We start from the raw sequence: 15,068 nt of genomic DNA, 5'->3' as shown, positions 1-15,068 counted from the left end.
CATGGGACTATGAACCCTTTCTACCAAATCTATATGTCGAGAAAGCATTTTGCCCTTGTGTCTTGATCTTTTAAAATTGTTTCTTACACTATATAAGCAGTGTAACACATATAGCATTTATGCATTTATGTCAGTAGTCACAAGCCAATGGCTTCTTATTGAGAAGTGATTGCTGGTAATATGGCTTTCTCAACATTGTAGCAGTGATTAAACTGGAATTCATGCCCACCAAGGATTGAATACTAAAGTACAGCTGCACCCCAACCTTTTTTGTTTGTTTGTTTTTGCCTAATGATTACAAAATGTAACAACTTTCCAGTTATGCACTTATTAAATATTTCTGTGTTTTTAAAGATATTTGTAAATGAAGTCACAGTTGAAAGTAGTGTTTCCTGCACCCCTGGCTCTGACTTCTGAAACAATGTCCTTCTAATATCTACAGTTAGTATTAGTGTTTGTATATATAGTTTATGTATGTGAGTGTATAGATTGGTAGGTGTGGGTTGTGTGTGCTGGGTGTACTTGGATGGGTTGAACTTGATGGACTCTGGTCTTTTTTCAACCCTATGTAACTATGTAACTATGTAACAAAAGCTGATTAAAATACAGCAGAACTCACTCCTTTTACATTATTTTAAGAGTCAGACCCAGAAATATAAATCAATAATAAATAAAAATATATTTACAAATAACTTTAAGGCTATTGCCACATGGGGCTGATTATTGGCCTGTGGAAAAACTTAGGCCAAGAATTATGTGCTGGCATCAGCCTTCTTCCTTGCCTGCACCCGGAATAATTACGTTGACCTGGGTGTAAGCACGTGCAGCGGATTTCAGTGTGGAAACACGCGAGTATGCATTAATGTGCTGAAATCCACTGCGTGTGCCTGCGTCCGGGCCATTGCATTAGTTTTGGGTAGTAGGGTCTGTAGAAGCTGTGCTGAATTGCTGTACTAACACAGAAGATCACTAACACTAGCACATATTATATTGGGGTATGAAAAATATGATCAAGGACAGAGGGGGAAAAGATGCATTTAATAGTTTACACCAGTGTGCAGCATATTTATTAAAACATATTAATTAGGGTTACCATATCACCCCTTTAAAAGAGGATACTTATTGAATACAGATGCTGCAAGTTGGATGCATGGATCAAGGATTTGCATGCAGTCATGCATCCAACTTGTGTATCCAATAAGTGTCCTGCTTTTAAGGACTCAGATGGTAACCCTAATATTAGTTATAAAGTTGTTGCTTATTTGTTTGTTTTTTTCACCAAAAAAACTCCATCTTTATATGGCCCTATGGCCAATTCAATTTTACAATGTAATTTTTGTTCATTTTTATTTATTTATTTTTTAAAAAATTCCTATTCTCCATATGTATTTAATGGTTAAGTGGTTCATCTGGGTTATTATGCTTTGCTGAGCTCCATCTGGATCATTTCCAGTAGTCTGCAGTATCACACATTTGTAGTGTTTGTTGCCTTGAGGTGCACAGAGCTTGCATAGCCTGTTTGGGAGATTTTTCTGGATGTTGATGTTTTTATTGTCCTGACTACAGCAGATTAAGGTATGGGAAACAGCCATTCAGTTTTTAAGTTGGTTATTAGAAACACAGAAGGTGTTAGATGGCTGATTGGTTACTCGATTACATGTTTAGGTAATTCCCCTTTATCTTCAAAGGAAGGTGATTTTGACCCGAGTAAGCCGTTATTGGTGCAGCAATTACTCTCCCACGCCGAAGCCTCGTTAACCTCTTTGTCCTGACAATTAAATCAGCTGTCCTCCTGGGCAGTAATATCTGGTCTAATTGTGATTTGAAAGAAGGAGGTTTTATTTTAATTAGTTGCTTAGCACATTGTCATTAGGCAGTGGGAAATAAACAGAATTGTCACCTGGCACTAAGGTGATATTGCGTTGATTATCTAAGGATCTCTTTCACCTGTTCCAAAGTCAGAAGGAATCCTGGGAAACTCATGGCTTGTCCACATTTGCAGAAAATAGGAAAGTAAGTACAATGTATAATTATAAAGAGAACAAATTACTGTATGTAATAGGCTTTCAAGGGGTGTAGCGCTAGACCAATTTGCATTTTTTTTCTTCTTATTTGAGAGCAATTGTTTCTATACATTTTATTACATTCCCCCAACAGTGACAAATATACCCCCTCTTGCAAAATATAAGGATAATATCATTTACAGAGAAGTCCCGTGGCTATATAAATGCATGAGGCTGAAGGGCAAGTACTTACAGGAGAGTTTTTTTGGGGGGGTGATACTAATATTTTGGAAATGTTTCTTAAGAAAACAGTGCCTCCTTTCTCCCTTCACCTATAAAACAGCAGTTATGCTTTATGGCTTGGATTCTAGCTATATGTTTTGGAGGTTCTGTTTCAGGAAAAATTTGATTTACCTTCATAAAACTAAGAGTAGCATAGAAATTCTGAATGTTATGTTTTTGGATTTTGCAACAGTCATTTCCTCCCAGTATGCCCCGCATCTTCATTTTTTTATTTTTTTATTTTTTTTTTAGATTCTCTTATGATAGAAAAAACTCATATTTTGCTTGATAATTTGTGACAACCCCTAAGTTTAGCTTCTCAACAGCTTCCCAGAATGCTTTGAGCATGTGCATGTCCCTGACTTAATTCTATAAGGTGATTCCTGAGTATTTCTTCAGACTGCCACTTATTTTTAACATCCTTTTTACCTTTCAAATGAGGCAGACAATGTAGTATCAGTATATAAGAATGTTGTATTTTATCCTGGGTCTTCAAAAGATGTTACATAGTGCTTTTTTTGTTTCTTGGTTTCTTAACAAATGTTAAATGCCCATGACTGTACCATAATAATGCATTGTGTTTATGTGTCAGGCAATTCGGCTTTCCTTGGAACAGTCTCTGCCTCCAGAACCACTGGAAGAAAGTGAACCCTTAAGCAAGCTCCGCATCAGAACCCCAAGTGGGGAGTTTCTTGAGAGGCGCTTCCTGGGATCGAGCCCTCTGCAAGTTGTTCTTGACTTCGTAGCATCCAAAGGGTATCCTTGCCAGGAGTTCAAGCTTATCAGCACATTTCCTAGGAGAGATGTGAGTATATTGTCTGCCATTGCACTGCTTGACTATTTGTCCTAAGTCAGCTAATCTTGCTAAGACAGAATAACGATGAGCCTCATGGGCTTATCTAGCAGCAGCCATCTCTGTGATGGGCAGCATTAACATGGCTACACTAAAACATTTTTGGCCAAAAATCCACTAAACTACAGAACATTAATGTGTTTAATGCTTGTGCTTAGTATATGTAAGTGTCCACTAAATTCTGCATAAACAGGCTGCTGCTGCAACTATTCTACCAGATGCAAAATTGCTTACAATGAATGAATGAATTACAATTAATTTTTGTTATAACACTGGCCATTTAATTATTGTTGTGTTAGGAACATTAAGGGCAGTGACACATGGGGAGATTAGTCGCCGCGCAACAAATCTTCGTTGTCGCAGGCGACAAATCTCGCCCCAGTGCCATCCCACTGGCTAGAATGTAAATTGCAAGTGGGATGGTATACGCGGCGCCGCGATTTGCCAAAGTCCCCTAAAGTTTTTTCTCAAGGCGACTTCGACAAATCACGGCGCCACATGCCATCCCACCAGCGATTTACATTCTAGTCGGTGGGATGGCATTGCGGGGAGATTAGTTGCCCGTGACAACAGAGATTTGTCGCGGCACGACTAATCTCCCTGTGTACCCCTGCCCCAAGGCCTCTTTATTTGTATCTGCTAATTCTAACTTAGTCTATGCTTTCACAACTTTCAGCATGACTTGCATGGTGGTATCAGGCAGAACATGATCCCCTTAATATAATTGTGCTTCTGCAGAATTGCATAATCGCTCAGAACCAGTTTGCACTGCTCAGTATGATGGGATTCTGTTAAACCTGTCTAATTAGTCACTTCCAGCAGATTAGGAACGATGGGAAGAATATAATGTTATCTGGTAGTGACTTGTAATCAGCAGGAACCAGTGTATACTTATGTCAGTTACAGGTTCTTCTTTAACCTTTTAAGAACTAGACTGTTTTTGAAAATTCACCAGAATCTTATTAGAGGAAAAAGGAGAAAAAGTTAACCGTATATAATACCTTCTGTCTTATTTATAAATAATTGTCTTGGAGAGGAATACATTTTTCTGCATTTGAAACTTTAATAAAATAAATTATACAGTTCAGCAAAACAGTAGTACAGTTTCCCAACATACAATTTTAGTTCCTGTTTGCACTCATTGATCCACTTAATTTATCTGTATGTTAAAACTGACGAGATTCTCATGCAGTGTAGCACCTATGTTTGTAAATGAGCCCCATTGTCTGAATTCTCATCAGACATGAGTAGAAATTAGTGGGTGAATGGTCTAATATTTATCATTATAATTCGTATGTATTTGGGGTTTTTTGTATTTATTTGTTCATAAATACATAAAGCATTACAAAGTGTAAGCACAAACAGTTAATATACAGTGAAAATAAATACATGAGTGCTTGGCAGCTTAATGCATAGTTGGAACAAAGAGTTTACAGTCTTTAAAAAAAAAAAAAAAAGGACAGACATAGAAAGGGGAAGGGGAACAAGTGCACAGGTCAGGGGTGTGTTGTAAGAAATGCTACTTCTGGAAACCAATTCCTAACAAGTTATTAGATGTTCAAGATGTTCATTCAGCTACATGGCAATCACAGAGGATGGTTTATGTGTGACTCAGCTCTTGCGGTAAACAGTAGAGAATTTTATTGCAATAGTTGTCTGGGAGGTAGGAGAGAGACCTAGTAGTAAAGGAGCAAGAGAGGTTTAGATGCAGGTGAGATAAAGGAAGACAGCCTTATTAAGGATGGACTGCAGTGAGTAGAGATGAGAATCTTGAAGGGCAGGTTGCAATAGTCTGTTCAAGAGAAAGTAAGGGTCTCCAGTGTGGCGAATGTCACATCTAAAATACACATCTAATGTCACACCTAGATACCTGCCTTGGCAAATTGCATGTAGAGTAGTGGTCCCATATTAAATGAAGGAACAGGTTCACAAGGAAGTATGAGCAGTTTGGTCTTGGACATATTTGATTTGTTTTTTTCACATATAAATACCTGGCTTGGCATACTGCATGTAGAGTTCAGTCAGACATGTTTGGTCTTGGACATATTTAAGTTTAGATGGCAAGCAGCCAATCAAAATACTTTGGCAGCAAAGTGTTGTGTGACTGTCGCCTGAATAGCAGGGATGAGATCTGTGTGTTGTCAACATAAAGTGGTAGGAGAAGTCAAAGGATATGGTGAGGTCGCCGAGAGCAGACGTTAAGAGAGAAAAGAAAATTGACACCTGGACTAAACCAACAGAGAGATCAACAGGAGACAAGGACCTACTTAGAAATACTATTACTCAGTGTCTGCATGGAACACCATAAAACAAAGCCACTGATCGCATGCAATTTGAGGTTATGAAAAAGAAAAAGTGGCCAAATGTGGTTTTATTAGCAAGACCCCTGGCAGATGTTAAATGTATCTTGGGGCCCTTTAAAAATGTTTAAATATTTGCTTACACCTACATTATTTATACCAAAAATTTCCAAGCGGTAATCAGCATATGGTAAAGCATGAATCTATACTACTATTGGATTTATTTAATAATGCATTTATTCTATAGTACATTTTGTTAAGTCATTCCTTTAACAGTTCATTTCATGTTATTAATATAATTTGAGTGCCTTTCATGAATTGACCAATATTTTCTTTTTCATATCATTTCCATTTTTCTCAAAAAGCAACCCAGTGCTAACTGGCTGCCATCTAGGCCTTGAGGTGCTGTACAATGTATCTTTTATATCCAGAAAGCCTCACTTTTCTTAGAGCTATTGACCTCACCTTGCTTTTGATGGTAAATTATCTGTTGGTTTACATATAGATGCTGCTGGATCATACTTTGCTTCCCATAAGTGTTTTACCACAGGTTGTAGAGTTATATGCTGTTTACCAGCATGGAATATTTTTTTTCACGTAGGATGGTAAGTTGGACTACTGCTGGCTTTATGTTTATTTTTCAAAGCCATGCAAACCAGTTGAATGAAAATTTAGACTCACTACAAAGGTTGGTAGCTTGCTACGCATGCCCCAGACCTTCCGTTTAGATAGTCATCGTTGTGCCAGTTGCATCTTGGTGACTGGACCAATTTCATGTTTGGATTGTGTTTTAACACAGTGCAAAAGGCAACATGGCCATTTTATGGTTAAAGCAACCATTTTTGTAGTATAGGTTTGGGATTTTTTTTATCTGGAAAGAAATTATATCAAGAAAGCTCCAAAATTACAGGAAGAAAATTTTAAGCAAATAATTCTATTTTTTGTTTATTTGTATCCTTTTTCTGTATAATAATAAAACAGTACCTCGTACATGATAGTCACTATGCGACATAAATTCATACTGATGGCAAAATAATCTCTTATTTAATGTTTAAAAACCCCATGTCCCAAGGACTCAAAATAATAGGTCCCATACCTATACATGTGTGATTTTTTTTCTGTTAGTTTCCCCATGTATAAGGCGGTGTTAATGCTGTATATTTGTAAATGCCAGGTTTTGGTTACAAAGTTTTCAATTGGGCTTTTTTACATATTTCTTTATACTAGGTCTAATGCTTTTATAACGAAGTTTTGGCTTGTGTTGAACCAGCACATTCAGTTCAGCCAATTTCTTAAAACCACCTGTTTACTATCAACACTGTGGGGCTGATTTAAGTACATTTGGGTCCAAATGCGATTTTTTAGTTAATTTCCGCTACTTTTTTGTACTTTTGCGACAATTTGTGCAACAAAATCGTATTTGTCGCAACTAGTGCAAAAGTTTCGGAATTCATTCAAGCATAGGTATCGTGACTTTCCTTGGTCCAGGTTGGAGCTGCAGAGTGCCATTGAGTCCTATGGGAGGCTTCCAAAATCATGCACTGAAGGATCTAAGTCGGAAAGTTTGTCGCCCCGTTTACGATCATTTGGATACGAAAATTTCAGAACCTTCGGATCACGATATTTTCGTACGGCCACGATGCTAATTTATTCCGAATTTTTTCTGTCGTACTTTTAAATGTCCAAAATTCGGACTTTGATAAATGGGCCCCTATGTGTAGTATATTTAACTCTATATTTATTTATATCTTGCCGTGTTACCTTAAATTAATTGTGGACAGTAGACATTGTGCCTCTAACTTAACACCAGCTGTTCTGTGACTGAACTGTTGTAACTGCTGCCTGCTACATGCCTTTTATTGTGCTTTAATTGCTACCTAGCTAGGCTTATGTTTTTGGCTTGTTCATGTCCATGTGGAATAGCATTAATAAGATCTAATGAGCACTGGAAGCAGGAGATTAGGCTACCCTGCGTTACCTGGAGAATTGGCCCTCTTATGAGTAAGTCTCTGGTGAGGTGGGTAGTGTGGCTTGTTGATCTTTGCATGAAAAAGGACCTTTTGCAGTTACAGTTACCTGATCAATTGATCCAACGGTTTAGAAGAAGGGAGGTTCCGTTTAAATATTCGGAAAGAATTTTTTACTGTGAGAGCTGTGAAGTTGTGGAATTCCCTCCCCGAATCAGTCGTGCTGGCTGATACATTATATAACTTTAAGAAGGGGCTGGATGGATTCTTAGCAAGTGAGGAATACAGGGTTATGGGAGATAGCTCTTAGTACAAGTTGATCCAGGGACTGGTCTGATTGCCATCTTGGAGTCAGGAAGGAATTTTTTCCCCTCTGCGGCAAATTAGAGAGGCTTCAGATGGGGTATTTTTGCCTTCCTCTGGATCAACTAGTAGTTAGGCAGGTTATATACAGTGGTGTGAAAAACTATTTGCCCCCTTCCTGATTTCTTATTCTTTTGCATGTTTGTCACACAAAATGTTTCTGATCATCAAACACATTTAACTATTAGTCAAAGATAACACAAGTAAACACAAAATGCAGTTTTTAAATGAGGGTTTTTATTATTTAGGGAGAAAAAAAATCCAAACCTACATGGCCCTGTGTGAAAAAGTAATTGCCCCCTGAACCTAATAACTGGTTGGGCCACCCTTAGCAGCAATAACTGCAATCAAGCGCTTGCGATAACTTGCAACAAGTCTTTTACAGCGCTCTGGAGGAATTTTGGCCCACTCATCTTTGCAGAATTGTTGTAATTCAGCTTTATTTGAGGGTTTTCTAGCATGAACTGCCGTTTTAAGGTCATGCCACAACATCTCAATAGGATTCAGGTCAGGACTTTTAGTAGGCCACTCCAAAGTCTTCATTTTGTTTTTCTTCAGCCATTCAGAGGTGGATTTGCTGGTGTGTTTTGGGTCATTGTCCTGCTGCAGCACCCAAGATCGCTTCAGCTTGAGTTGACGAACAGATGGCCGGACATTCTGCTTCAGGATTTTTTGGTAGACAGTAGAATTCATGGTTCCATCTATCACAGCAAGCCTTCCAGGTCCTGAAGCAGCAAAACAACCCCAGACCATCACACTACCACCACCATATTTTACTGTTGGTATGATGTTCTTTTTTCTGAAATGCTGTGTTACTTTTATGCCAGATGTAACGGGACACGCACCTTCCAAAAAGTTCAACTTTTGTCTCGTCGGTCCACAAGGTATTTTCTCAAAAGTCTTGGCAATCATTGAGATGTTTTTTAGCAAAATTGAGACGAGCCATAATGTTCTTTTTGCTTAAAAGTGGTTTGCACCTTGGAAATCTGCCATGCAGGCTGTTTTTGCCCAGTCTCTTTCTTATGGTGGAGTCGTGAACACTGACCTTAATTGAGGCAAGTGAGGCCTGCAGTTCTTTAGATGTTGTCCTGGGGTCTTTTGTGGCCTCTCGGATGAGTTGTCTCTGCGCTCTTGGGGTAATTTTGGTCGGCCGGCCACTCCTGGGAAGGTTCACCACTGTTCCATGTTTTTGCCATTTGTGGATAATGGCTCTCACTGTGGTTCGCTGGAGTCCCAAAGCTTTAGAAATGGCTTTATAACCTTTACCAGACTGATAGATCTCAATTACTTTTGTTCTCATTTGTTCCTCAATTTCTTTGGATCTTGGCATGATGTCTAGCTTTTGAGGTGCTTTTGGTCTACTTCTCTGTGTCAGGTAGCTCCTATTTAAGTGATGGCAGTAATCAGGCCTGGGGGTGACTACAGAAATTGATATTGAAATTGAAAATTGAAATTGATAAACCACAGTTAAGTTATTTTTAACAAGGGGGGCAATCACTTTTTCACACAGGGCCATGTAGATTTGGAGTTTTTTTTCTCCCTTAATAACGTAAACCTTCATTTAAAAACTGCATTTTGTGTTCAATTATGTTATCTTTGACTAACAGTTAACGGTTTTTGATGAGCAGAAACATTTAAGTGTGACAAACATGCAAAAGAATAAGAAATCAGGAAGGGGGCAAATAGTTTTTCACACCACTGTATAGTCATTATGGTTGAACGTGATGGACGTATGTCTTTTTTCAACCCAACTTACTATGTTACTATGTAACTGTTTTTGTTTGTAAATTTGTTTTACGCTTGTGAATTATGCATCTAGTGGAAACAACCCTTTTCTTTAAAAAAACAAAACAAAACCTTTATACAAAGCTGAACAAGTGCCAGGCCACATACTACCACCTTCAGAAGACCATATATTCAAATTAGGATACATGACTAAATAGCTTATATTCCAAAATTCTAAATGTTTTTTAACAAATGGATGACAGTGAGACAAATACTTCAATCACACTACCATCTATCCCCTAAAGGCTAAGCTACACAGAAGATTTTGTGGGCCCTTATTGGATTAACAGATTCAAATGTAATTGAGCAGCTCAAAATATAATGGGTCTGATAGAAAAATGTAATGTATAAACTACATAAATGATACATGCTGCATCTGCATCCAACAAAATAAAAGCTGCGCTGAAAACAGCAATTGCCATGAAAAAAAGTGTCCATCCCTGGGATACTGAGTAGTGGAGGATTCCACAACTGCAGCTTTTAAACTTTACACAGCTGGTTGTCAGCAGTGCTTGCACGGGGCATATTTTTGGCCTGTGGATAAACGCAGCTCTTTCTTGTGTCTGCATGCACCCAGAGCCATTGTGTTGGCCCGGGTACAGGCACATGGAGCCGATTTCTGCACCAAAATGCAAACTTGCTCATTGCAGCATCAAATAAGCTGCACCCAGGTCAACACAATGGCTGTGGGTGTAGGCACAGGGAAAGGCTGATGCCAACATTGGAGCTTCTTCTCAGCTTGCATTTATCCATTGGCTTAGAATCAGCTTGGTGTGCCATTAGCCTAAAACAAATATGCTTTACCGGTGTAGGGAAATAGCAGGTGCTTTTCATGCATGTCACTGTACATTTAACTATGTGTTAGATGTGTTTGGATTTTAATTCTGCCTCCTCTTTGATGCAGCTGTATACTGTTCTGTCATCAACATATTAAACTCAAACAAGAGTAATTCCTTTCTAATTATATAAAATGATGCACTTTATTATTCTGACTTGGTGGCAAACAAAATGTTTACACATAACAGATCTGGCTGGCTGATAGCGCAGGAGTGCGTGGGATGCTAATTAAGCAGAATCATCAGCCATATGAGGAAGAAGAACGCAGGCAAAAGCCAGAGTCTCTAAAACAAAGCAACAACAGCTCTGTTTGTTGACAGATGCAGCAGCCGTATTCTCTATAATTGGGTAATGGTGTAAACATTGGCGAATCGTAAGGTCCCTTGGTGAATTCGGAACAGAAGGCAAGCAGAAACTATGGGTATAAACAGTTCCACCCCTTCTCATGACACCCACAAGCTGCTGCCTGAAACTGTTTTAAGATTTTTTTTAGCATGAAAAGAGGACGTTGTGCATTTTATTAAGCACAGAGGTCTGTGGAGGTTCATTGTCTCTAATTAGCTGCTGCCCCATCTGGAAATATTGGCTAACATTGCAGTCCCACCTTTGATATTGAGTGTTATGTTTGCCTTGTTACACCTTAGGTGCCAACGTCTTAAGTGCTGTTTCTTTGTGTTAAATTATATAAAATGGCCTCAGTATTTATACAAACACAGGCACAGCATACTGAACTTACCCGGACTATTAGGATACAGCCAACCTAAAAACGGCAAGTCGTGTGGCACGTACTGCGCAAAATGCCACATCTGGCAACATCTGCTGGCCTAAAGTAACACCAGACATCACAAATTCCTGCTTTGCTTGCGTTTAAATCCTGGCACCATTTGAAAGATAATGAAAAGGTTAACATTCACAAATATTGATATGTTCATAGATCACCTTTGCAGCCAGATCGATCTAGTATTCAGTACCCTGGCAAAGGGACATCTCATATCTAGTCCGCCTCAAGTTTGCAAATAGCAGAGTTTTGATGAGGTTGTGTTCCTATAATTACATCCCTGTGTGCATCTCTGCACCATCTGTTTATCTTATGCTGCATCATTAGGAAGGCACCTAATTTCTCCAGCAATGTTAGAGGGACTCAGGAAACCTTTCTGCTCACACCCCTCTTCTTCTTGTTTTTCTGATTAAAGGGAACTTGGGAATTGCAAGCAAAATCACTTATCAGCTGAGGAATAACTACTGCAGTTTTTGGCCCAAGTATTTGCACTGGTGCATTTTCCAGTTTGAGTGATAGGGGATTTAGCATGTGTATGATTTTTTTAACCAAATCTTTGCTTTTAGACACTTAGAAAGGGGCAGATAAAAATTCAAACTGGGGATTCCTGAGGGATTTGAATTTTATCAGTTATTATCACTTTTTTTGGCAGTCAGATGTCTCCTTTTTTTGTGCCAGTTCCTCATAAACCAAATTGACTGCTATTCAGATTCCTCCTATTGGGATGCTGTAGTTCAGTTGCATAAAATCTCACCTAAGAAAACATTGCATTCATTGTAAGAGTATGCATATCTTCATTTCATTAAACGTATTATTCACACTTCTCTCATTCAATGTAGCATGGAAAAGAAGTTTGCAAATGTTAAGGCATTGGTTTACAGACTGGTAATCCTTCTAAAAACAGACACAGCTCCATAGATTTATAAAATGCATTTCTGCATTTAAAGAGAGATCTTTACATTTTTTTTTTCAATGCAGAATGAAAAGTTTTATAGGTAAGACCAGAAACACATGATCATTTTGATAAATGGGAGATCAAATTGATTTTTTTTTGTTCTTTTCTTGAATTGTATAACAGGAATTTATGGTTTTATGGTTCTAGATGCTTCTTTTCTGTATAGTTTTCAATTACACTCTGCTCAAGTGAATGCGACCATGCATCTTATTTTATTCCTTCACATGTCTTACTTTATGTCTTTACTTCTTCTTCTGGTTGTTTTCCTTTTCTTTCTTCCGTCCTCTGTTCTACCATATTGCCTATTTCTCCCACTCTGATTTAATTTAACATTTTTATTTTGTTAATTACATCATACTCCATACCCTGCTTCATCTAAATAAACCATTTTCATAAAAAAAACTTTATTAGTATTTGCTATTGGGTACTCCTAAATAGAAAATTGCCATTTTAAGAATTAAGGGCCACCTCCTGGAATCATAGGATTCACAGTGCACACAAACAAGCCAAGGCACACATACATGCTAGGCCACATCAGCCAATTAATGGAGGATTAATGTCTTTTGATCCTACCTTACTTCCTGTTACAGTTAGAGCTGCATTATTTCTGGTCATGTGATCTCTGAGGGAGCACTCAGTCCATCACTTAATGGCGGATCAAGGGAAAGGATGTAAAAGGGCAATATTTACTGATATATATTCCAGTTTGGGGAGATTCTTTAATAGGTCACTTAACATAACGGAAACAACATAATCTGTTAGTTAGGTATCCATTCTGGGGGTATAGTTTTCCTCTAATGGAAATTGTGTGGGTCAAAACAAACTAACTTGCTCCAGGAAGTGTTGCACTTATCTGATACACAGTTTATACCTGGGATGAATTATAATACTATGGTGATTTCATTCAAAATAACCCTTAAATATGCAACAATGTCTCATGTCTAATCCAGGACTTCCAGTTGGACACCTCCATGTTAAATTATTGAAACTAGGGTCTTTTCAGAGCACCCTGTATTTTCTGTTCCTTTAAATTAATTGTTATTATATGGCCCTGAACTTCATGCTAACTGTATTCTAAAATGTGAACTAGGCAGCTTAAATGTTTTATACACATATTGTAGTTGAGGTGCAAGTCTGGACTTATGCAATTTTTTAAATGTATTCTGCAAATTAATCCTTCCGCTCTTTTCTGCTCCACTGCTTTTTTTATGCTTTTTAATCCCTCCGGTCACCCTCAACTTGTATTGTCTGAAGTCTGTTATGGGACTGATTCAGAGTATACCTGGTATATTTTGATTTCTGATACTGATATGCTTGGGTGTTAAGTTATTATCATTAATTAAAGTTAATTAAAATAACATTGTCCTAGTTTGCTCGATCTATATAGTGTCGAACAGGGGTGTCCGGGGCTCACAGGGGCTGTCATCTCAGGGTCCCCAAGCCCAGTCACGAAACATGTCATAAGCCTACACCTCCCCTCCGCCCACCACTGTGTATCTTGTTTTTCTTACTTGTGGCCACAGTCAGGGGTGGGGGAGAGCAGGAGCAGGCCCCACCTGTTTTTTTCCAACCCAGTCCAAACCTGTATCAATGTATACATATATTCTTTTTATTTACGCAGCGCTACTTGTACATACAGCCCTGTTTATCTGAACGATACATTAATAGAACAAGAGTTACATTTAGGCATAAATAGCAGGATACCAAGTGCTGCAAATAACTTCTATTTATATGAAATGTGTGCTTTATGTATTTCTTATAAACTTTCTTGAATACCTAAAAAACTTACAATTTTGCCTTTCCGTTAACAGGTAACACAATTGGATCCTAACAGATCACTCCTAGATCTTAAGCTGTATCCTCAGGAAACACTTTTTCTGGAAGCCAAGGAATAAGTGTCAACAAAGAAGACTGTGAGAGCATTAATTGAGGCTATAATTTTACTGACACCACCCCTCTCGCCATGTGCACCTGTACCACCTGGAAGGAGACCCTCCATAATGCCCTTTAAATGGGTTTTCAGCCTGAACAGGAGATGATCCCAATAAGAACACTCAATTTCACATTAGCAGTCATCCAGCTTCTGATCAAATAAATGCACTATTACACCAAAGGGGTTAAAACAAGCATCTTGTATTTGTAGCTGGGGGCGTTTCCCACTGTGCCCTTTATAATGATGCGGAGTATCACATTGCCTTATAGCTTACAGGCAGGAGAAATATGCAGCTTAACGCATGCTTCACATGTCACATTGTAGGCTGGTATACCACACAGCTGAAAGTTACAGTGGAGGATTGTGATGATTTTAGCAATATGGGGCTTTCCCTTATTGTAAGTGTGTGATGACTTAAGAGAAAAGAGGTCAAATTGAGGTGTTTAAATTATATAAGTAGTCTTGCTATAAACACAACACCATATCTAAGCCCCTGTTCATTGGGGCGATCTTATCCTATTTCTAGTCCTGGCAGCCTCACAAATAGCAATATACTTTATGCAATGGAGAATTCTAATGCCTGATATTACCATCGTATGGACAGTTGGGCAACCTTTGCTACCTTGGGATTCCCATGATACTCCGCATCAGTATAGCTTGTCAGTTCTTCTCTGTAGAGGCCTCAGTACATCACCAGGGCAGGTGGCAAAGCAGGGAGACTGTAAATCAGGGATATCCAAGTGTCAACCCTCCAGTTCTTGATGAACTACACCTTCCAGCACCCACTGTCAGCTTCTAGCTGTTAGTGATAGCTGAAAGTTGTACTTGAGGGTCACAGATTGGACATCCCTGAGATACCTACTGAAAATATCAGTTGCTACAAAATTAATGTTATTTATGCTTTTCAAAACTTTTTTTTTCCTCATGTGGACCCATTGGTACTGTGGGCCCAGGGCACATACTCTTTCTGTCCTACAGTAAAACCAGCCCTGCCCATCATTTTACATGTTTG

At 38.5% G+C, this 15,068-nt stretch overlaps 1 protein-coding gene across 2 annotated transcripts in view; it reads left to right on the top strand.

Annotated features, from left to right (window-relative positions):
* Window positions 1-14,236, top strand: part of faf1 (Fas (TNFRSF6) associated factor 1) — a 120,612-nt gene extending 106,376 nt beyond the window's left edge. For both annotated transcript variants that reach the window (XM_031900950.1, XM_002931419.5), the window contains exons 18-19: window positions 2,878-3,090; window positions 13,935-14,236. In XM_031900950.1, coding sequence (XP_031756810.1) covers window positions 2,878-3,090; window positions 13,935-14,018 — 297 coding nt within the window. In that variant the 3' untranslated portion in view covers window positions 14,019-14,236. The remainder of the gene's footprint in view (window positions 1-2,877; window positions 3,091-13,934) is intronic.
* Window positions 14,237-15,068: the final 832 nt, after the last annotated feature.

This window comes from Xenopus tropicalis, chromosome 4 (genome assembly GCF_000004195.4).
Source record: "Xenopus tropicalis strain Nigerian chromosome 4, UCB_Xtro_10.0, whole genome shotgun sequence".
NCBI classification, from domain to species: Eukaryota; Metazoa; Chordata; class Amphibia; order Anura; family Pipidae; genus Xenopus; species Xenopus tropicalis.
This window is presented reverse-complemented; position numbering and strand designations above follow the sequence as displayed.